Genomic DNA, 25,554 nt, shown 5'->3' with positions numbered 1-25,554 from the left:
AAGATATATAATTATTAGGACTTACTGAATAACTGAGTTATAGCGATGATTGATAATAAAGAGATGGACATTGACAGCCTTTGTTTGGTGTATTTTCTTTTCTTTACAATTTTATAAATGATGTGCACTATACATGCCATTAAAAAGTTAGGGACCCCTAATGTTGCTGGTCCATGGGCACGGAAGGAGGTGTGACAGGCAGAAATGCCAGGCAGGGAATTATACCTACCTGTATATCAACTCGAGCATGTTTACATGACATGTGTTTCCCTATTGCACGTGCTATTTTGGCAATTACTATCTTAAATGAGTCTGACTCACCAGACTAATTTTGCATAATGACAGAAAAAAAAGGGAAAAAAAAGAGCAATGGCAAAGCAGAATTGGTGAGTGCATTACAGTGGAAATTTAATCATGTTAGATGTGTTGTTCTTCAGGAATAACATGTTGGAAAATGCTTTTAATTTTTGCATAATGGTAACAGATGGAGACTTACATTCGGCACAAATGCTAAAGCTGAGCAAGTGCTTTCAAAATTAATGTAAATGCCGGGCTTCATTCAGATGGAATTCTTACAGCTTGGATATGCAATTTGTGTCCGCATAATGTCCTATCATGAAAAGAAAGTGGATCTAGCCACTTTCTCTGTTCTCAGGGATTGACATTTTCACAAGCAGAATGGGATTAAATATGAAGTCATGTCAACTGTTCATGTCCACTTTTGAGTGAAGTGTAGTGTTTTTACTCGCTAGAATTTAAAGTGTTTTTCTTGAATGTTTTTTTTTAAAGTCAGTCGCAGAGCACAGTCGTTCCTCCCGCTCCATATCGCTGTCTGCTTGTTGTTATTTCACTGTATTGTAGATCGTAAAATCATACATAACTAATTTCACATTGTAGATTTTGGAAATTTGCTCTTTTTACATATGTCTGTATAAATGTTTGACTGTCACTGCATACTGACATAGCAATTCAGGAGGAAAACAATTGGAAATGCCCAAAGTTTAGCATCATTCCAAACTTAAAAGAAGTGAAAAATGCTGCGAATGATGGCAACAAACTCAATTTAACTCATTTCACCTTAAACCGCAGTTTGGTAAATATAAAACAATTCAATCAAATAAAAGCTGAAATCTGTTTATTGCTGCTCACTTGAATTTTAGTCTCAAAATAAATACAAAATCAAAAACAGTTACTCGTGTATACAAAACAGTCACATAGCTTTGATTTATTTGTATAGCTGAACGATAACAAACAGTAAAATGTCATTGACATGCTGGCAGCGTCATCGCTACTGGAACACAAATGCTGAAGCAACCTATGTAGACAGCTATTATAACACTAATCGCAGGAATACTCTTTATCCTCCACTATATAGCATTTTACTAGGTTACTCACTGCATAGTAGTACTAGTTGAAGTAATATTCTTCATATGTGTCTCCCTATCTGTCTACCTGTCTATTTCATGGTACTATTCCCTTTTAAAATATAAAATAAATATTAGAGCGCTCTATTTCATTTTAAGACAACACAAACCCCCATTTTATTTTATTTTTTGGGCGGGGGGGCTCAGGGAGTCGAATAGGTTAATGGCATTTTATTTATTTATGCTCATTTGATGAGAGCGTGGTTGCAGTTTAATGAATCTTGTATGTCAAAGCACCAATATAATTGTAAAAACGTCAACGACAGGAGGCAGTGAGAGAAAATGAGCAAATAAAGCCAGCAGCTACTTAAGGCTTTGAGGCGTGTGTAAAGCAGAAGAAGAAACACGACCGTTTTGCATGCGGCGCTCTTTGATGCTTTATCAAGCATCAAGACATCTCTGGCACTGCTTATTTGTGTGATGTGGCATCAAGTGATCAACAATCACAGGGAACAGGTGCAAAACGTGCGTCGCCTTGCCATCATGGCAAATTTGCCACCGCTCACAGTCGATAAGCGCGGCCGTTGAGAAAGCGTTTGAAGTTCCTGTTTTTAAATCCGTGGGAAAAAAAAAAAACATTGCGCTTAACGGAGGAGTTCATTCTTTATTCACTCGCGTCAAAGCTGCTTTTTCTTCCCCTTTCCCGGTTCACAATTAGACTCTTTTTCCTCGCACACATCTGTCATCTCCAATCTGCTGTTCTTTCACTCTCCCGCCATCTTCTTTTATACTCCTCGCACACTAAAAAGTGGCCGTTTTAATTATTTCACAGGCATTCTTTCTTCCTCTACTCACAGCCTGTCCCCATTGACGACCACTTCTGCGGCCTTGACATAAATCAGCCTCTGGGGGGCTCCCAGCTTGTGGCAGGCCGCACGGTTTACTTGGAGAGCCGTGAGAGGCTGACCTCGGTCATCTCCTACACCTATAATGGACACAGCGTGGTCTTCCTTGGCACCAAGAACGGGCGACTTAAGAAGGTGAGCTTAATCCTGTGTGACTCTTGAGGAGATCTGGATTGTACATTCTATCTTGTTTCAAAACATTTTATTTTGTAAAATAATTTATGGAAACAGGATTAAGACAAAACATACAGCACGTTGTACTGAACTGTGGCGTTATATGTTGCTAACACTTAGCATCTAGTTTAAATTAGCTGTAGGTAGCAGCGGTTGAGCAGTCAGAATAATTTTCAAAGGTGGTTTAATACACATAAAACACTGGGCACGCTTACAGTAGATTCTGGCAGACTGACACAGTTTCTGTTCCTACTGATCACTTTTGAACAAATCCGATTAAGTCAAATATGTGTTCTGTGGTTATGACATCACTTTGTCTCACTGGCCAAAATTTATGGTAAGAGAGTTGTTTAAAATCTCAGTTTATCCATCCGTTCATTTCCTCTAGCCGCTTATCTTCACAAGGTTCGCTGGTTTGCTGGTGTCTCTCCCAGCCGTCTTGGACAGATTAGAAGCGAGGCACACAGAGACAAACAACCATGCACACTCATAATTATAACTTACGGTAATTTGGAGTGTCCAATACATCTACCATGCATATTTTTGGGATGCGGGAGGAGACCGGAGATAAAGCCTGTGTGAGCGTGGGGAGAACATGCAAACTAACAAATAAATAATATGTTTTCTTTGAATCCAAATACCAAAAGACTCAATACCTTCAGTCCTACAGGAGGAGGACAGGATGCTCCAATTACTTTCACATCATCTTTGTGAAAAGGATGGTAAAATACTTGCAGATAAGACAGTCTATAGACTGGGGAATTAGGCCATGCATTGCAACTACAAACCTGTATGCATTTTGTTAAAGTATTCAGTAAGAAAGATCTAAGATGAACGGTGAGCCTGATTCTCCCTTTCTGTTTATGTTTGCACGCTACATTAATTTTCTTGCATTCTATTCAGTGAAAAGAAAAGCTTATATTAAGGCATTATTATTTGGTGCAAGAACACTACGTCTCAAAGACGCAATCTCATGAGTCCTCTCGTCTCATGGGATTTGTGCCTCGTCTCATTCTTGTTGGTTGCCCAATTTTGAATACTTTATTTTTTTTAGCTTTTATCACTACAGCGTAAAATTGGCTAGCTAGTGTTGCTCACACCCCGAATAAAATTGTGGCATCATCTCTGGATGCCACAATTTGTAGAACATCCTTGCATCATTATTTAAATTTCCCATTAAGATGTTTGATACGTCCAGGGCCCGTCCAGCAGCGGAGAGGCGCCCTGGAAAACGGTTGCCGCCTGAGTTAGCAATTGCTAGTGCCGCTCAACAGAACTGAGCCACTGGAGACTTTAAACTATTTATTGTCACCGCTCAAACATGTGTGGATGCGTAGGTAAAAGAAAGATGCGATACTGGGCATTGTTTCACATGTTTAGTAGTCATGCCCCCAGTTGCTCCTAAGACCCAACTATTTGTATACAATCCATTAAAATGTCTGCTTTCCATAATATGCCCCTCAAAGGACCTGTATCATGGAATTTTAAACTTATCTATCTATCTACCTATCTGCATAATGACATCTTATCTTTGGTACATTGGCAATCTGATGTCTTATGAAATCGGAGTTTTTTTTAGCAATATTTCTATCCAAGAAGTGAACCCTCTCATTGACTGAAACCACATCTCTCACCATGCGGCTGCCGCACCCTCTTCAGGATGACATTCTAAAGCCGACCTGCAGCAAAACAATAATAAAGAATCAAGACAACATAACCTTTGTGTTTATAAACTTATGTGGACATAATATCATTGTTATCTGCGAGTAACGAGACTTCTAAGCAGCCACTTGTTTGTTGGCTTGTTTTGATTAGTCCTCCGAGAATGACAAAGCACTTAAAATGAGACCACTCCAGTGTCCTTGAGCACACCATGCAATCTTTAGACACTCTGGACCATCAAGTGGCTCACTACATTTTGTCTATGTAAAATTTGAAATTGGACCAAGATTGTCAGAGTCATTCTAAAAGTCGATGATGTCACACTTTTGTTTCATTCCTTGGCTTTAGAAATGACTCTTTAACATCATTTTTGCTTATTACGCAAACTGAAAGCAGTAAGACATGTCACCGTCAAAGTTATAAGACACCGTTTTATTGTTGTTGATTTTGCTGCTGGCAGTGTTTTTTATTTTTATTCTTTACATGTGCAGTGATCATGAACAATTTGGAAAAGTGAGATTTGTGGCACAAATCCCCTCCACACCACAGTTGTTGACGGGACCCTATGATGAAATGTGATCTTTTTAATTGCTTGTGCACGAAATGTTGGGCCTCTGGAGTCTCTGCTCTGCTACTAAATGTGAAATCAAATTAAATCTTTTGTCAGTTACCCATTTGTCAAAACGATATATATCTGTGATCAGGCCGTTCTGAATGTAGCCTAATGTGTTGTCACGACTCAGCTGATTCAGACAGGGGCCGTATTGTCAAATTTGTGCTTACGTGAATTGCTTAAAGGTTAGTTAATGGATTTCCAATGGTGGCAGTTTGGGTTATTTCCTGGGAATGGGGTTCCAAAAATTGGAACTAAGGACGAAAACTCAAATCAAAGTAATTGAATAATTCTTAATAATCAAACCGAAAGGGGAAAAATGGAACGTATGAAACGCAACTACTGAAACGTCTCCTCAAAGCAGCCCTACAGACATAATATGACCCCTTTCTTTGTCGTAGTGTATGCAAAACTGATTAAGCCCATTGTCCATCATGTGTCATTTCAAAACCCACTGATATTACACTTCTTGTCCTGCGGGCGCCTTGCTTTCATCCAAGTGGATAGGCTGGCTAGCACCTCGCGGGCTCGACTTCCCGCACAGGCAGCTGTCTGAGGAAATGTGGGAGAGGACCGTTGTGACATTAGCCTGAGGAGGATGGGGGAGGGCTGGGGGGGGGGGGGGGGGGGGGGGCATCTTTTTGGAAGCGGCAGTCTGTCTGATACGCAACACGCATGCACGCTGCGTGATGAAAAAAGACAAGCTGGACTGGGAGAGACTGGGACAGAAAAGCGGAATAGTATGAGAAACTAACAAGAAAAGACATAGGGACGGACGGGGATATAACAAATGCAGATGACTCAAAGGAGATACACAAATGAGTGGACCAAAAATGTGCAAGTTTTCGTGGTTTTGCTGGAATGATTTGGTTTGAGTAATATACAGCTCTCATAAAATCTGACTCATACAAGATGGGTTAGGATTTGGGTTATGTTGAATGTGACAAAAATGTTTGATTCAGCATGGGGGACGGTATGCAGATTGAGAATATCGCTCACTATACGATTATTTGCTAAAGCCCTATTTATTAAAAGAAAAAAAAGTCACTGATAATGAACACTTCTATGAAATTCAAAGTCAAAGTCAAACTGATTTTTATTTAATTCTATTTATTCTCTTTTTTGTTGATATATGTCCAATATGCACCAATTGGAGCAGTACTCAAAGTTTGTTATATACCTGCTGTAATTAATGACATTGAAGGCATTCTATTCTATTCTATTCTATTCTTTTCTATTCTATTCTATTCTATTCTATTCTATCAACATAAAAACATCTTTTGTGTGTTTTTCTTTCAATTATCCCAGGTAGGCTTTTTATATTTTTTTTTGCTGGTCTTTCATCAAAAACCTTTGGAAACTGTAATCATCAGTTTGTCACTCACTCCAGTCAGACAATCGTTGGTACATCGCCTGCCCATTCCCGTCATCATCGCCCACTTCATTCATTCCTGATCTTGTACATTATGTATTTCAGTTCCTGAAACCATGAGTGTAGAACGCAGCGCAAGCACTGACAAACCAGACATCCCAGTTTGATCCCTTCATTGAGGAGAAATTGCAATACGCTCATTACAATGAGTCTATTGCTCATTGCAATACACTTAGGTCACGCTTTCCTAATGGTAACTACTGCATAATCATATTGTAGCACTCCGCCAATTATTCCTGGGTTGGGGGTGTGTGTATGCTTGTAGCCTATTTACACAGTGTATGCACTTCAATGCTCCATATTATATGGCAGTATAAACATTTCTCAGAAATCTGGAAGACTTAATTGTGGAGGTTACAAACTGTTTCCAACAGTGACAGCTGACACAGATGGTGACGATGATAACGGATAAAAATAACAGACAAAAGCTACTCATGGTTTTTTCAAATATTTTTATCATTCGAAGTTGCCCATCCAGTATTGAAGGTAATATAAAATAGTTCTTTTTTACAGCCATTGCCATTCGGTGACTTAATACCTCAAAGTTGAATTATTCTGCTGTTTTGATGACCAAGCGATTCTAATGAGGACACTTCACAATGAGAGTGCATAATCAAAGGATTGAGCAAAAATTGGGAATTTCAGTTTCAGAAAATTTGGCCTGTAGTTTGAAAGTGGCTCAGGATATATGCCCAGCCTGGCTGATCATTTCATGGGTGAAGAAACTAGAAACTAGAAACTGTAAATTATCTGCATGGATCCCCATTCACAAACACATTTTCAGAACTAGGCTGATAAAATATTTACTTGGGTGTTTAATTTCACACTTGCTGTGTGGGCAGATTCAGCTAATTTTACACAAGCAATTTTAAAGCCAATTTTGCCTAATATATCCCCTAATGAAGAATTTGTAAAGTCTCAAAGACTTGAAGCCACAATTAGGGCACTCAAGATTTTCACTTCCATTTCTTTGTCTTTTAAAGCTGCCCCCCTGTGTGTGTGTGTATTTCATCTTTAGTACTCCGACTGTAAGTCTATACAAGCCAACGTGTCTTATTACAACAGTGAAATGTACGACCATGATTCAGACTCCCAGGAGCCTCCGCAGAGCATAGGAGGGGGGGGGGGGGGGGGGGGGGGGGGGGGGGTCACCTCTCCAGTCTCAATCCGTCGGGCCCAAATGGAAAAGCAGAGTGGAAATGGGCCGTGACAATAAAACCCATTGCCACTGCAGCAGGGTCACTGCAAAGGTCGAACCTGTCACGGGGAGGGTGTAGCGGAGTTGAAAGGTCATGGGGGCCAAGCGACAGCGGCTCCATGAAAAGCATATGGATGTATCCATCAACGTTCCGCTGCCAGGTCACTATAGTTGTGCATAAAACAGGACGTTTCCGTCATCGGGCTGACTTTGCTGATGTTTACTGCTCGTTTTGGGCAATTGCTATGACCCAGTGGGCAAAAAGAAGGGGTTTGAATGGATGTTAATGAGGAGTTACCAAAGCGTAAAATGTTTGACCTAAGGCCTATTTGTCATCCATTGCAGTCCATGTTTTTTTTTGGCCCCAAGCATAAAGAAGTTATTAGTAAAAGTGGTTTAAAAAAGGTAAAATTTTGAAAGCCAGGACACAACTTTTCCTTTTTGAAGTGGGTTTTTTTTTTCATGTTGGGTAAGACTATCCATTTGCAGCAAATAGAAAGAATTCAGTTTGAGAGGCACTGATGACATAGTTGCTAGAATGTGTTAACAAAATGCAAGTTAGATCCATTGGGAATGTGCCAGAGATTACTTCACTGATATTTGAACATTAATGATGATTTGGAACAGCTGTAAGAACACTTGAGGGAAAATTGCACGCCGGCCGGATGGTCCAGGGGGAAGCGGCAGTTTCCTTTGCTAAATCGCAGCTGAGTGACTAAGAGCACATTTCTTCGTTGTTCCACTGCTGCGTGAAACTTGATAGCGGTAAAAGCTGACCTATCACTTCCAGTGGCAATTCTGGACCTGTTGTTGTTACTTCTGGAGGCTTAACTGTTTTCAGTGGAACATTAAAAAAAAAAAAAAAAAATCCTTTTTTGGACGTCTGCACACATAATACGATATCCTCTTGCAGTGCTGTGGCTTGTCTGGATCTTTTACATGATTTGCCGTTCCTGCAATTATTGGCCATTCATTTGTGGTTGTGATGTCACCTCTTAATTGCCACAAATCAGTTGACAAATCTGCTGGCTAAGTGATCACAGCAACATCACTTTGGACAATTTTCATCTGCCTGAAGCTGCAAAAACTGGTATTCACTTTTTCTTTCCCGAAGAAAGAAAAGCTGTTACAAACGGCTGCTGAGTCACAGGCGCATAAGACAATAAGCAGTAATATTACCCACCCAAATATGTCACTCTTTAAAACGATGCTAAAACAGTTTAGTACAATGCAGAATGAACACTTTATGTGCCCTGTGCAAGTCTAGAATGTGGCATGGGCTAAATATCGCAGAGGTGGGCTAGACACTAGATAGTTTTGGTATTGCCACAGATGTATGTTTGGCGAGTTGAAAACGAACGTTTTACATAATTGTTGGCACAATGACAGCTGACTCGAATCACCGCCAGTCAAAGCATTCTTTTTAAAATAGGGACACAAAAGCCGTAATCCTTGATATCCTGAAAGATACTGATTTGTTTGAATCCATGCGGGAGGTTGAAGTGCACAGTATGTTTATATGTACGTTTATAAGGAGCTAGAAGCAGACTTAAAAAAAAACCTGTCCTGGTATACAGCATATTGTGATGTGTTTTCATGAAACAAGCCGTATTTCGGGGATATTAGTTCTGAGTTATTGTCAGATGTGTCCATTTTTGGATTTCTAAAAAAGAAAACAAGCTCTTTAAGGTTGCAACGTTAGCCTGCAACCAGAAAGATCAAATTGTGAATGAAGTGTATGAAAATAAAAGATGAGTAGATGATGTGCTCCATTGCTAAAATGTTTTTTTTTAAACTGACAAGCTAGCTAGTTCGTACCGTTCATTTCACGAACGACTTACATAAATGGACAAAGTCGAATAAAGGTCAAAAACACCATTGTGACCTTTTAGCACGATATCCAGCAGAAGACAGACACATGTACTGTACAGCTGGGCCAACACCATGCCAACATGCTCTTCCTCTCTTAATGGCAGGCAAATCATTATGTCATCCAAAACTCTGTTCTGGAGTATCTTTCTTTAACAATTCTATTTGTTGTGTCACGGTGGCGTTCGAAAAGCTCATCAACATTGTTCAGTACAAGTCACTGTGTATGCGCTGTGTGTGTTATGGAACAGCGATGGCAATTATTTTTTTCATCTTCAGGATTAGCGGTGTCACAGTAGTGAGCACGTCTGAATCACAGTTCAGGGATTTAAGTTTGAATCCAGCTGGCTCCGGACTTCCTGTGAGGAGTGTGCATGTTCTCCCAGATCCTGCGTGGGTTATCACTGGGCACTCTGGCTTTCTCCCACACTCCAAAGACGTGCATGGCAGGTGTATTGGACATACTAAATTGTCCTTAGGTGTGATTGGGTGTGTGAATGTTCTTTTTTGTTTCTGTATGCCTTGCAATTGGCTGGCAACCAGTTCAGAGTGTCCCCTGCCTACTGCCCTAAGTCAGCTGGGATAGGCACCAGCAAATCTGTAACCCCTTTGAGGATAAGTAGCTTTATAAAATGGATGGATATTCAGAATTCATATTTCACTGCTCATATTTGATTTAAATTTCATCCCAAATAAAGTGGAACTTGGTGGTATTCGCTTTATCATGTGACAGACTTTGATAATAAACATTGCGAGAATGACTTCAATGAGGAGGGATCAAAACCTTACATTATTGCAATACATAATTTCACAAAAAGGCATTTTGACACTAAATCCTGGCTCGCTATAGTCTGCGCCGGATAGAAGAACATGGTTTACTGCAGAAATTAAACCACTAACTTAAAAACAGAAAGACTCGGCTCACGAATTGCGATTTGAAGCCACCTATTTTGGGCTTTTATAAATAAAATAAAGCTTACCAACTGAGAGCAGATGTTTTTCTTTACTACTGCCAAATTGCAGCCTTTGCGATTTAAATATGGCGTTCTATTGCATTACCAGGTCTATTTGAATTTGATTAATTGTTCAGCCCTATTGCCGATCTGAGTAAATCGATTAACGAGCTTGGTCACGCAGCGAATTAAACCGTTGACTAAAAGTACCACTGTGCTGCACTTCATATGAACCACGGTGTTGTAAATCATGTTTTAATTGGTTGTTTGGCTACATATGCTAAACAAACAAAAAGAACAAAAGCTGAGTCTATATGTTTCTGAAGGCAAGCACAGCAGAATGTCTCCTCTTTCGACTTAACCTGTGGCAGCCCCAGCACATAACGGTTGTCGAGCGGAATTGATTTTTGGAGGAGAAAACGTGGCGTTGCAGCACAATGAAGCCTGGCGGGACCTCAGCACCATGCGGAGCGCTAACCCGCCATCATGTAGCGAGCGTACTAATGTGGTCCCCTTCCGCCCATCGCCAAGATGTTTTCAACATTTTCCGACGTTCCCGGCTGCCACCAGCACAGCAATATTTTAGAGTCATTCAACTTTAATGTGTTCTCGGCAGTGTGGGTTAGAAAAGCTGTCCTTAGCACTTGCGGCAGTTCCTCTCAAAGGCGCACGCTCAGGAATATAATGAGCTGGATGCAATAAAAAAGGACCAGTCGATTGTCTTCATGCGAAGGAGTAACGCCCATAGCTCATGGAAAAGTCAGTCAAATCTGGTTTTATTAGCTATGCTAACCATGCTGTAGGTCCAAGTGACTCCTGAAGTGTAAGCAAAAATGTTTTTTTCTTTTTGTTTCCAGTCATTTTATATTTAATGTATATTTTTACATAATAACCTGCCATTTACATAATAACTTGCCGTTTATGGAAATTAGCCCGTTTTAAGGATAAAAAAACAACAACTCAAGAATAGTTTCTCTTAATAGAATCATAATCAAATCATTGTATTTCTTTTCCGATGTTTTGTTAAAATATCCATCCATTCATTATTTTGACTGCGTATCCTCACGAGGGTAACGGGGTTGCTGGAGCCTATCCCAGCTGTCTTCCAGCAGTAGGCAGGGTATACCCTGAACTGGTTGCCACAGGGCACACGTAGACAAATAGCCATTCAAACTTGCCTTGCATGTTTTCAGATGTGGGAGGGAACCAGAGTACCTTGAGAAAACCCACACAGGAATGGGCAGAACATTTAAACTCCACACGGGAAGGCTGTAGCAGGAATCAAACGTGTGACCTCTGAACTGTGTGGTGGACGTGTTAACCAGTATGTGACCATACCTGGTCCTTCTATTCAAAGTTTCTTGATTTCAAGTCAGCGGTTAATCTTAGTCAACAACTTTAACAAACGATCAAGTAAGTGACGCGTGTACGAAGCTAATGATGTTAGTTAAAACAGGCAATAAAACAGCTTTGCTCATCTAGTAGGAAGCTGATTCATTTATTTATCATATTTAGAATGTAGGCATGTAAGAGATTTACTGGGTTGTTCAAGTTCACATTGATGGGTGGGCAGCCAAAATTTTTGTATACGATGATAAGTCAATATTGCAGAATGCGTCCCTTTTTAATGAAAAAAAAAACGGTATGGACTGGACTTATTCAAGGGCCTTACATAATAGGACATTTGGAACTTTGCGATATTTGTCAAAGTAAAATTTCGATAAGGAATTAATCTGTCAATAATTTGAAACAGTACATCACAAAAATAATAATAACTTATATTTTGGTGCCAAGAAGTATATTAACTACAAGAAGAACACTTGACTGTGCTCTAATACATTTTTCTTTTATTATCTTTTTAGGTTTAAAAGAGAGTGAAAAATCTGCAAAAATTGCCAATAATGGTCATTCATTTCATGATTGCCACATTTTAAATAAACGTTAGTCCGGTAATTCATTCCACTCACCGAAAAAATAAACATCCTTTTTTATATTTAAAAAAATATTTTTCTTGTTTAAAAATAATTCAAGAGAATGTTAAAACAAAGGTAAAACTATTTTGAATCCTATGGCATTTGGTTTGATGGATGTTTCTTTTAAAAAGGTGTGGCTCAATAGCTAACATCAGCAACTATGGCTTTCCTTACACACAAGTCATGGTATCACAGTACCTCAGTTGCTCCATATTTTTCCTTCTGCTTTACTGTATCACAGGTCTCAGCTCGCACCTTTATGCTAAATTATCACCTATGCGATGACTTATCTCCTGAAAAATATCTCTTTTGGGACACTTGTAAGGCAAGGTATCACTGTTTGTCCAACGCAGACATACACCGGATTTCATCTAACATGAAAATAGAGCACGAATAAGTGATGATGACTAAATGAGTTCTTGAAATCACGGTTGCCGAGGTGAGGCGGGATGCTGACGGTCGGGGCCAAATTGGCAGAATTAAACACAACGAGCGGGACCCGCAGGAGGAAAGGCCTCCGAGTGGATCATCGTCAGAAGATCCGATGCGGCGGAGATGCGGGCTGCTAATAAAGGAGGCAATTTGTCACAATATGGGACGGTGTCCATCTTCCTGCCCTCTAAGTCCTTTCATCCCTGCATCCCATCTCCTGAGTACAAGCCACTAATGGCAAACGCACGGAAGGAGTGGTACCACATTGCGGTCGGGGGGAAATAAGGGCCACGCTAAAGGAGTGTGTATTGTTCTGCTGACATCGTAGGTGGGCCCTGGGAACTTGGCAAACAATCGGCTGTCGGTAGATGTGGGGGTGCTGCATGGAGGAGGAGAGGAAACAGGCAACAGGAAAAGCATGTCCTGCAGGAGGGAGAGCATGCAGGCACGTACTGTAGAGGATATTGGTGGGGATGTAGAAAGTATGCGATGATGGCCTGGAAACAGGCACAGGAGCTGCGGTCAAGACAAACTGACTTTACATCAACTTCCCATCCAATAAAAATCAGTACGCAAACACTAATAGTTGGGTTAAATTTCAGCATTTTTTTTTTTTACAAAATAGTTAGGATGTTAAAAATGATCGTGTGGTTACCTCGATTCAGTGGTTTAAATAAATGGCTCTGGCGGCATAGCTTTGGGACAATGGTTCACGTGGCAGGCCAATGATTAGCGGCATGCTTGTAACATATGTCATCACCTCAGTGACCTCGGCCTCCCTCTTTGTTCATTAGCGCGACTCCTTCCTCATTAGCATGCCCGCGGCCCTGATGGATTTGTGTGCTAATCAATGTGCGCTCTCCTCATCCACGATGGGACCATATGCACAGCCAGTCAACCTTAAAGGTGGCCAGTTGTCTGGACCTTATGGTGCCATACGTCCCGTGTCACCATAATGAGATGAGCACAGGGGAGCATCTGGGAATGCTCTCGCTTTGAGTTCAGATAGATTCGGGTTCTTTTCAAGCATTACAAACAAACAACTATGAATGAATGATTGCTCAAGCAATTAGTATATAACACAATTATATGACAAAATAATGAATAAATAAATGAAAACAAACACAGCTACAACTACTACTACTACTACTACTAAATCAGTTTGAAAACACAAGTGTATTCAAAATTTTAATTGATACACTATACGATACAGTATAGTCCAGTATTTATAATATTCATTCAAACAAATTCATTAGCGTTACTACATTTTTCCATCATATCATGTTTCCATCATTTCCCAAAACAAGGCAAACCATTGGTGTTTCACTTTTCCACAAAAAGTATTTAATATTTTCTATCTATCTATCTATCTATCTATCTATCTATCTATCTATCTATCTATCTATCTATCTATCTATCTATCTATCTATCTATCTATCTATCCATCCATCCATCCATCCATCCATCCATCCATCCATCCATCCATCCATCCCTCCCTCCCTCCCTCCCTCCCTCCCTCCCTCCCTCCCTCCCTCCCTCCCTCCCTCCCTCTCTCTCTCTCTCTCTCTCTCTCTCTCTCTCTCTCTCTCTCTCTCTCTCTCTATATATATATATATATATATATATATATATATATATATATATATATATATATATATATATATATATATATATATATATACAGTATATATATATATATATATATATATATATATATATATATATATATATATATATATATATATATATGTATATGTATAACAATAACAACAACAATGGCATTGAAAAAAAATACTTCTTTCTTTATATGAAAAATTAGAATGAAGGGCAGCTAAGAAGATGAGTGATTAGTTCGTCCGCCTCACAGTTAAGGGACTCAAGTTAAATTCCAGCCGGCTACGGCCTTCCTATGTGGAGTTATCATGGTCTCCCCCAGCCCACGTGGGTCCGCTCCGGGCACTCTGGCTTCCTCCCATACTTCCAAAACATGCATGGCAGGTGTATTAGACACACTAAATTGTCCATAGGTGAGACTGGGTGCTTGAATGAATGGTTGTTTCTCCCTGTGTGCCTTGCAATTGGCTGGCCACCAGTTGAGGGTGTCCCCCGCCTACTGCCCAAAGTCAGCTGGGATAGACACCAGCAGGCCTCTGACCCTTGTGAGGATAAACGGCTGAAGAAAGTGGATGGATGAAAATAATAATGGGCTCAGAAAATCAAAAATCCTGAACATCTGAATTTATATATAAAATAAGACTGTGTAATAGTATGCAGCAATATAAATACTGCCTTCTCACCAGAGGTAATATTAATAATTAAAAGGCCTAAACTTGCTGGCTATAGCGGCACCAAAGTAAAGGGGAATTGTAAACTACCTCGAGCACTCATGACAGCGTGTAATTTAACATTTCGGGATGCACATCGTTTGGGGATATCCGTTGGGACTGACGGGAAGAATTTGGGGGAACAACTTGCTCGTTTTATCCCGGCCTTGGATGGCGTTGTTGGCAGGCAATGATACACTCGCTGCTTCCCGTGTGAAGTTAAACTGCAATCAGGGAGCTTAGCTCATCCAGGAAGTTGCTGCCAAAAAGGTTGAAACGTGAACCACAAATGCTTGCCTCCTAATTCCAGCTTGTCAGAACACACCATTGAACAAAAGTTTCTTTAAAAATGATCCTCCATATCCATGTGTAGAATGCCCTAACATACAAAACATCTACCATGATGTTGTACAAACAAGTAGGACATGGCAAGTTTTATTTGCAGTTCATTATTCATGATTTCAAACAATTTGGTCCCTAAAAACTCATTTATCTGGTTTGTGAAAATTCATTTATTTGTGGTCTTTGAGCTTTTTCTTGAATGCCCAAAGATACCATCAAACCCTGACAAAAGATAAAGCGGTAATTAGTGTCATGGAGGTATGCTAAAGACCTCAAAGGGATACAATTTGATGGCTCAAAGATGTTTTAGGGATGGGCTTGTATTTTTAGTCTGGGTTGTTAGCGGAGGTCATGAAGCTTCTTTGCCGTACGTGCATGTTCATTTCTTTATAAGGGTAATGTTGAATTTGAAATGATGTTGAAGTGTCATAGCTATACGCTACCTGTAAAAGTAGCTTAAAACGTTATTTTAAGCTACTTTTACAGGTGTACCTTTTCTTAACCTTTTCTTATCTTTCTAAACCTAGCTTGGTCAACTTTTTCCCTGTTTTGTTGGGTCGGGTTTCCGATAAACAAAGGAATATACAAAAATGAAAACGCACAAAAGGAAAATTCCAGCATTGCCAGCATCAAGAATGTCACTCACTAGGTGATTTTTCTTAAATTACCTTTTATCGTGTATGTTTTTTACACAGTAAATTGCAATTCTTCTTGATTAAAAACCATAAATATGGCCATTTTTTTGGAGGTTGATACCTGGTAATACAATTTCAATTCATAATTTTAAAGATGAATACTTTTGCCTGATTTATCATAAGGAATTGATTGTTATGAAAAGAAATGGACGTTTGGAAGAGAAACTGTTGGAGGACTAGCAAAGGTTTGGTACAGAGCGACAGACAGATAGACTGACAGAGAGCCTTCTTAATGAGACAGATTGGCAGTGATAGGTTGCAGAGTGCTTCAGGCCTCCCGGGTCACCATCCATATGTCTCATTTTTCAGCTGTATTTTGTCCTCACACAATGAATAGCCGCATATGGACTTTTTTTCACAGCTTTTGCCAGATAAACACAATCATTGTCCGCTTTGGACTATTTGCACGTCTGCCTCCCCTTGAAAAAAATGATGCTGAAAATTAATCTCAAAATGAATCCCAGGTGTGAACGAGACATTTGGTTGCTTACGGGAAGGCTGGCATCGTTACAACGGAGTTCAAGTGACATCTTAGAAGTCTGGAGAGCGTTTTCTTTGGCTCAGACAGAGAGTCAGCGAATTCTTATGATGGGGATTGTTTGCTTAAGGCTCAGGTTGCAGATCTGTTTGTAGAAGCCCTGCTAATCGGGCTGTGTATATCTATTGCGAGTTCTGGAGCAGAATGTGGTTCACAGGAAGGAAGTGGAGGTTATTGGCTTAGACATTATTCATGGGTTAAATATATATAGGCCTGTCAGCTGTGAGGCCCTGGGAAGAGAGGATAAGACGAGACGTTCCGCTAAGGTTTTGTGGCACTCGCCGGTTGGTTTTAAGTTTTGAGAGTACACAGTAAAGGCAAAAATGTGGCCCAGAAGGCTGGTAAATCTCTAATTCGTTAGAATTTAAAAACACTTTTCCCATGGGTAATGATCAAGGGTTTTCAAAACAATCTAGGTTTGGTTTTCAAAGGATAATTTTCTTTCCATTAATTTACCCGCCTTTATGGGTGAATTTTCAGATATACAGTATCCTCCAATGACTTGGAGGCCAACCAAGGAGAAAATTAAGTCTTTTTCAAATGACAGACAGGGTCAGAAAATTTGACACAATTTGAAGTTCATGTTTTCTTTTTTCAGAGTATCCAATGGAATCTGATCCTATACAACAAACTATGTTGTTGATTTCTTGCTGGTGATTCTGTGACTGATGAAATCTAGAGTGTAGGGAAAAAGTAAAATGATCCTGCAGCCATGATGGACCGTCTGTGGAGATTGAATACAGTAAGGCTCATAGTGAAATGGCAGAATGAGCTCAAGGTTTGGCATGAAAATAAATATTGGCCTCCACGTACATTGAGTCTTTCTGATCAGCAGAAAATGTCTTGTGTCGCTTTAAAGCACAAGTGTTTTTTGAACATTGATGCCTCCCTCTTTCAAGGCTCAATTTAATTACTAGAGGTGGGCAGTCTGTAGTTCGTCAATCTGTTCATCAGTTTTGCCGTTGAACCGCCAAAGGACGAAAACATTTTAGAAATGACGGACTCAGCCCGACAGAACAGTAGATTCTATCATTTTAAACCATCATTGCATTCATCACCACCTGTATCACCTGTCACTGATAGTAGCGGTTTATCACCTGGTTAAATCTTCTAAATTCCAGATAAATGTTTAAACGGCCAGGAAATGCAAGATAGAAGTTTTAAAATTCCCTCTAAAAAGGCATTAAACAGTAAATCAGCAGAAAATTGCTGGGCAGTATAGAGGTAGGTACAGTAAATAGAGGTGGGCAGCCTGTAGTTTGTCAATCTGTTCATCAATTTTGCCGTTGAACCGCCAAAGGACGAAAACATTTTAGAAATGACGGACTCAGCCTGACGGAACAGTAGATTCTATCATTTTAAACCATCATTGCATTCATCACCACCTGTATCACCTGTCACTGATAGTAACGGTTTATCACCTGGTTAAATCTTCTAAATTCCAGATAAATGTTTAAACGGCCAGGAAATGCAAGATAGAAGTTTTAAAATTCCCTCTAAAAAGGCATTAAACAGTAAATTAAGATCAGCAAAATGGTGCTTTTTACTTGTTATTTTGTAAATTCCCTCTATACGTGATTGCTTATTGCAGTCTTGTACCAGGCGAACACACTGTGGTGTGAATTTAGTGTGTTTTGTCAGACTTGTGCCACTTATTAGGATGATTCAATAATTGATGGAAGATTTGGCTATAGTTTTAAGATGATGGATGTATGCTTGATGTTTTCTCGTGCAAAGTTATTATTATTTATATATATTTTTTTGGTGAGAGACAAATTTGGCAACGGAATTGATGAGGGACGGCCGTTAATGTTTGGCTGACAGACCGACGATTATGTGTTGAGTACATTTCCAAAAATGACAGGCCAATGATAACGGTAGAGGCTCCATGTACCAACGGTACTCTAAATGGCAGACCAGCAAAAAATGTAGAATGCTCATCTTTGGGAAATTCTAAATCTACTAAAAATACAATACACGAAACAACTGCTTAATGGGGCAACACACTGAACAAAAGCAAAATTATGTAAGGCTGCTTGAGTCTTAAAAAGAATGTAGTCTCTCCGTCAGGATGTACTGTATCACTTCAAGAATACTTCCTACTTTCTTACACTTAGACCACAAAACGACACAAATACTGCAGGTTCCATATAATAACATAATAAGAAACAAAACCAAAACAACCTTGAGAAGGCGTGAATAGCTAATCACACACAATGATCGGTATCTGAGGCATGGAGCTGGCGCAGCTCTCTGGAAGGTGGTGCGGTGTGACAGATTGATGAAGTTTCTCAAGCTCAGGGGAGCCAATCATGTAATCAGCTCTTATTGATTGACTGTCCCTATTCAGAGAACGCCGCTGTGGTGTGCTGCCTGTCGCCCTTGGCAAGTGTTCAAAGCCTTGATTCGGGGTGGCGCCGATGCTCCGGTCCAGAGGCATGCTGGGAGGAGTGACATAATCACGATGCAGATGCCATGCAATACCAAGCGCAGTCGTCAGCCCCTTTGTATTTTTTTCTAATTAAAATGCTTGAGAAAGTAATGCGTCCTCATTGCAATTGCATCAAATGGTTGCTGATCCAGCCTGCCATGAATTTAAAGAGGTCTTTAACTCACGTTTGCATTGCTAATGAGTTCCTTTGCTATCGACATTCATTCTACAAAGACAGTGTTGGAAAGCGGCAAACTACAAATACTTTGTTAGTGTACATATGCACAGGGTGTGAATACTCTTGCCTCTTTCTCAAAAAGGATGCAAGTCTCAATTCTCAGCATCGTTTATCCAAAGCTGACAAGCAGGACGATTGGCTGTGTTCAAAACTGCAATGCCATCCATCTTACCAGCAATCTGAAATCTTTTACAAGCATTTCAAGCACCTCATGTAGTGTCCTTTTGACAGCAGCACCCCAATCAATAATCCACTTATTACCCAGACAGGCACATTTCATTTGTTTTCAGTGCAATTACATGTTATGTTTGTCGAACGGGACAAAGGATGGATGGTGAAGCCCTCCCTCACTGACGGACATCTGTTCCACGCCCAAAACGACACACTCAAACCGACATCTGAAAAGTTCAAATTGAGTCCTTGATGTGAGACCTTTAATGGCCTCATTTTCTCAAAGTCGTTTAGTCTAACAGTGAAAACATGTTACGTCGATAAAGAACTAAAGGATCTTGAAGCTTAAACTTGAAGAATGTTGGAAATACAACTCAAGGTAAAAATAAAACACCTTGTTTAGAACCCTGTCTATGGCTTAAAACCTGACTTTAGAAAATATACCACTTGTTAGAAACATTAATTTGAAAACCTAATCCTTGGTAACGCCATCCTTGATATGAAACCCTAAGACTACTGGATGTTGAAAGACGTTTTATAGTCATTTAAATCCATTTCAAATGTTAAAATCTAATTGGATCAACTAGTAATTACATGTGCTTAAGTGGGATCTCACTACATACAGCTGTTGTTAAGAGCCTAAGTTTTCAACATCTCACATAAACGTCAGGTTACATGTTTTGTTTCCATGTGCCGCAGATCCGAGTAGATGGTCCGCTGGTCACAGGAGTCTTGTATGAGACGGTGAGCGTAACCAAGGACAACAGCCCTGTCCTGCGTGACATGGCCTTCTCCCTGGACAAGATTTCACTCTACGTCATGTCTGAAAATCAGGTGAGCTAAAAACATCTGGAACCCATTTATGCGTGCTGCACCACGTCTTAAAAGAATTCTGCTTTTGATTGGTGGACTCAAATGTAAAATTAGATCAATTTCATAGCTCTCCACAGAGGAACTCATCTGAATATGCCACAACGAATACTACTAGCATGTTTAACTACTTGCAACTACTTTTCCCCATGGAATATGCAGTACACAGACCCTCTTCTCTACTGAAGATTAATTGTCTTAGTAGGTCCCTTAGCGTGCCCCAAAACTAATACAATTCTTAAATCTTTTATCCTGGTGTACAGTATATTTAAGTTGGCCAGAATATGCCACCTGAATCACTGAGTGTTCCGTATTGGCACCCAGGAAAGAAAAATCAACCCTCGATGCCATGTTCATTGATTCAAAAGAAATGTGACAGTAATGTCTTATCATGAAAAAGTCCTGAATGACTGTGATTGAAATTGAAACTCACATTGACTTTTTGAATTTAAAGACTCAATTTTGGTTGGCTTCCAGGGATCATACTTTGAATCAAAAAAAGTAGTATGAGTCCACTTAATAAAGTATACTCAGGTATCACTATAAGTATATAAAGTGCACTCTGATCTCGCGTAGGGTTAACCGTAACTATATGTACTTGTAATGTGCCAGAAAGTATACTAATGCTCTCATCCTACACAAATTATTTTCTGAAAAGTACACTATAAAAATACTTAATATACTTTCAGCATTCTAGTTGTATACTTGTTTATTCATTTATGCTTTACTACACTTTAAAAATTGATTGGTCAAATTTGAAAATAAAATGGGCAAAATAACACTCAATAGTTTTTAGGTATGAATGACCGCTCATCTATGGGTCCTCAATAATATTGTGCATCTACTTGTTATGGCAGGAAACCAGAGTACAGTATTCACACAGGAGCTGCCATAGCTTGGGTTCCCCTTGATATAAGTGCTGGGAGGGGGACACGCAAGCCAGTTGATGACTGTGCCAAATAACATTTGGCCCCAAAATATATGTAGTTTTACAAAACAGATACAAATACTGTGTAACTGATTTCATTGGTTGTTTGGTCAACCAGTGAATCTGAATCCATCTTTAAGCATCTATGTAAGTGCTACAAGTTCACACATTTACATATGTACTACCAGTATAATAGTCGGATACTTCAAGAGCACAGTTTAGGTCATACGGTGTTGAAGTGTAAAGAAAGGGCACTCATTTATACTCAACTATTATAAAAAGTGTAATACTTCATCTTAACATATGCATGAATTAATAACCTTTCATCTCTCTGTAATTGCATGAATATGGACTAAGTATTAGCATCTTGTGGCAGAAAGAAGTAGAACGTATATTTTATGCTTTCATATGAATTTAAGTAGACGGCGGCACGGTGTAAGAGTGCTTAGCATGTCTGCCTCACATTTCAAAGGTTCCAGGTTCAAATTCAGCTCGCCCTGGTCTTCCCGTGTGTCGTTTGCGTCTCCCCCCACATTCCAAAAACTTGCATGGTACATGATTCTAGTGAGAGTAAGCAGCCATAGAAAATGGATGGATGAATGAGTTTAAGTCTAAGAATAAGTCTGAAAGTTTTCTGTATAATTTACCAAAGTAACACAAATACTTTAATAATTACTTAAGTCTTATTATTACTAAGGTGTTTAATCTTAGACATTTCTGTATGCTTTCCAGTACAAGGCAAGCATACTTCAACTTCTATGAAGTTGAAGCTGCCTTCATTTCAATATGAAAAGGTATAATCAGAGTATACTTGAATGAGACATTTTTTTGATAACTTCTACCAGTGAAACCATCCAAATCATCCCTGACAGGAACAAAGTTCTGTTTCTTAAACAGATACAAGACGCTGAATTGCATTTTTTTTAAATTTAATTGCCTTCACCATTTGATTTTGGTGCCGCATAATCTCAAACTCTGAAGATCATTTTAACGATATCATCTTTTAATCATTCTTACATTTGCACCATACTTCAAAAAACCATTCATGTTGTGAACATTAAAAATCAACAGAATACAGACATACGGTGAGCCTGAAAAATAGGGATTTATATACAATCCTACCAACAGTGAGACGCTATGCTGAAGGAATTGTTAAAGATGCAGGCTACGTGTAGAGGGATGGGCCGCTGTTCTAATTACTTATCCATGCGGATCAACTTAGAGTGCTTGCATCTTTTGTACGCGGCACACACACATGCGATCGTAAAGCATTATAGGCTTTTTCTTTGCGGCTTGTAACACCCTTTGACTTTCCCTCGCTTGGCCCGACATCACACGGTCGTTTGTTGTTGTTGTAGTCGTCGGACATTGTATATTCCCTGCACTCACTGGAGATAAGAGCGAGCAGGCGGCGGTAATCACTTTCCTACTGCCATCATTTGATTATTTGGCGGTTGAATGGCAACGTGAAATGGGATTAGGTTCCTTTGCAGCCAGGAAAAGCTTCATGAGCGTTTTGGAGTCACAGACAAACTTTTGGTCAAGGGACCCCAGCGGAGAGAATTTCCATTTTCCCAATATTTATGTATGTGTGTATGTGCATATATACTGTGCGTATATATATATATATATATATATATATATATATATATATATATATATATATATATATATATATATATATACACATATGTATACATACAGAGAGAGAGAGAGAGAGAGAGAGAGAGAGAGAGAGAGAGAGAGAGAGAACACCCATAAATGGAACTTAATTCAACAGTCATCAAACATTGCTACCCGACATAGAGGGTTTCCACTAACCATATAGCTGTGGACAATGGGAAACTAGTTTTTACTAAAGCAGTTGGTTCATGATTTACAGAGTCAAAACCACCACAACCTTCCATCAAAGATTCTTCAGAAATTTTACCCAGACCCCAGACTGAGAACCACTCTCTTATGGAGTGTCAATCTGTTGAGGTGTTTATAGAGGCATGGAGCTTATAGGTGGAGAGTGAAGTTGCGGATGCTGACAGTATTGTGTCGGGTTCTGTCTTCTAAAACAAATGGAGTCGGCTCTTCCTCCAGTGTGATAGACTGGAAGAGACAAGAAATCACTTATTGATGAGCGTCGGTCGTTCAAGGAGAGATGCAGCCCTACTTGGAGGAGACAGCCAAGCAGCGCCAACAGTGGCGCACAACAAGCCAGAAGCCAGCTGCCTTCTTTCTCAATATTGCAACAACCGTGCAGCTCTCATCACTTCAGTTTATCACCAAATCCTGGTTGTAAAGCCTTATTCAAAACACTACTTTTATACCCCTTAACCCTGATCTAAAAACCCTAACCCTGTCTTGAATTCCTAACCATTATTTGTACTTGACTCAGCTTGGAAACCCCTGTCTAACACTTGAATTAAAATACAGTGGGCCCCCGTTTTACGAACTTAATCCATTCAGCGGCCATGCTCGTAACTCGGATTGCTCGTATGACGGGCAATCCAAACCTATGTTAATTAGTGAATGCGTGCAAAAACCTTAGGTAAAAACCTCACAACTTTATACACATATTAAAAATTAGTAACATAATCTACTGTACAGTTAAATTAAATAACATAAATATACAAAGGAAAAATGACATTTACCTTTGGGAAGACGTGACATGAGCTGGGTGGAGGCGGAGGGGAGCAGAGACCAACCCGCAGATTTTATTTATTTATTTTCTGAAACGAGAACTTTTCTCAGACTCGAATATATCACCGCCGATTTCCCTCTTTTGAATCCATAATAGAAGAAGCCTCTTTATTTTGTTGTTGACCGAGGTCCATCCCCTGGCAAGGAAAGTCTTGCCCTTAGAAGATTGCCGAGCGGTTACGGTCATACTCACGAGCAAGGTTAACTATGCGTGCGCCTCCTTAATAATATTTTTTTTATTATCTCCTGCTTGGTTTCTATTGTCATCATCCTCTTACTTCTTCCTTTACCGCCACTAGCAATTTTAGAAGCCATGTCTAACAGATAAAGTTTGCAAAGTCTTCACAACACATCGACCAGCTCTGCCATCAAGCTAGATGAAGGCATTCAGCCAATAGCATATCGGCATTTCTGTGATTGACGTGATGCCGGCAATAGCATATCGGCGTTACCGTAATGTGCGAGAACAGTTGATTTTGTTGATGCAGCAAAGCGAAATAAATAGTACGGACACAGTGATCGGCATGTTGGGGCATGTTGGTTTGTTCGTAAGACGAAAGGTTTGTGCGTAAGAGGGGGACAAAAAACGCCGCGGTCCACGTTCGTAAGATGAAAAGTTCGTAAAAGAGGGAGTTCGTAAACCGGGGGCCCACTGTACTAATTTGGAACTTCAACTATGATTTAAAACCCTATTAAACCTTCACCCACTTTTAAAACCCTATATTTAAAAACCTTTCCATGATTTGGAACCCTACTTTGGATCCTTACTGCGATTCCACTCATACTAACATGGGTGCGTCGTGCTGCGCACGCCGTAGCGGAGCGGGGACGCATGCAGTGGAATCACCCCATTACCATGGGCTGAAATCCTAACCATTATTTGAAACCTTTACCTTGAAACCTTAATCCTTACTTGAAACAATCATTTTCAACTGTAACCATGTGTTCATACCTGCTTTGGAACTTAAAACCTTGCTTGATACCTTAACTCTGGTCTGAAAAACTCATTTCAACCTGGTGTGAAACCATGCACAGGCTCTCAGACTGGAAAACGAAAACCCAACATAGATGGAAAAACATGATTCTTCTTGTTTGAAACACTAACCTAGCCTTTGAAACCCTCATGTTGGCTTGATATCCCACTTTAAAACCCTAATCCCGGTATGACATCCAAATCTTAAAACCTGATTTGAAACCCTATGCTAGACTTGAGACCCTATCCCATCTTTTTTCTTTAACTGTCCCGCGGCTTGCTTACCGAATCCCTGGGGAGAAAGCCTCACTCCTTGATTCCCCCCCACATTTTCCAGCAGAGATGAGAGCTTTTTGGATTCCTGCAAGCCAAACAATGCAGACGTGGAATGAGGAGGGAAGCACAAGCACATTTGGCTGAGCTCAGTCGACCCTCGCTGAATAACAATAAGATCGCCCGTCTCCTGCTGAAGGTTTGCATGATGATGAAGACCAAGCGAGATACAAGACGTTTGGTGCATGAGTGTCAACGGCTGCAAAAATACATCATCCTGAAAAGATTCTTGATACCCTCACAGCGGTTCAACTTATTGCCACGTGCCTCCAGTTTGATCACATTGAAAGAAAAAAAAGTGCACAATAATCTCACCGGAGTCTGTCGGAAGTGTATGAAATGACGGCTGACTTTAAATATCACAGAAGGCAGGAAAAAACACTGCAGGGGTTTTCCTGGGCAATCTGTCAGCGTATGCTTGGCAAAATGTGAAATCGGTGGCGTC

At 39.9% G+C, this 25,554-nt stretch overlaps 1 protein-coding gene across 1 annotated transcript in view; it reads left to right on the top strand.

Annotated features, from left to right (window-relative positions):
• The window catches only part of LOC148418646 (plexin-A2-like), a 128,467-nt gene that overhangs the window by 30,202 nt on the left and 72,711 nt on the right, over nt 1–25,554 (top strand). Inside the window, exons 3-4 of the mRNA XM_088422996.1 lie at nt 2,222–2,404; nt 20,014–20,148. Coding sequence (XP_088279122.1) covers nt 2,222–2,404; nt 20,014–20,148 — 318 coding nt within the window. The remainder of the gene's footprint in view (nt 1–2,221; nt 2,405–20,013; nt 20,149–25,554) is intronic.

Source organism: Hippichthys cyanospilos, chromosome 9 (genome assembly GCF_059441005.1).
Source record: "Hippichthys cyanospilos isolate Australia breed blue-spotted pipefish chromosome 9, RoL_Hcya_1.0, whole genome shotgun sequence".
NCBI lineage: Eukaryota > Metazoa > Chordata > Actinopteri > Syngnathiformes > Syngnathidae > Hippichthys > Hippichthys cyanospilos.
Note: the sequence above shows the minus strand (reverse complement) of the source record. Positions and strands in the feature narration are given on the sequence as shown.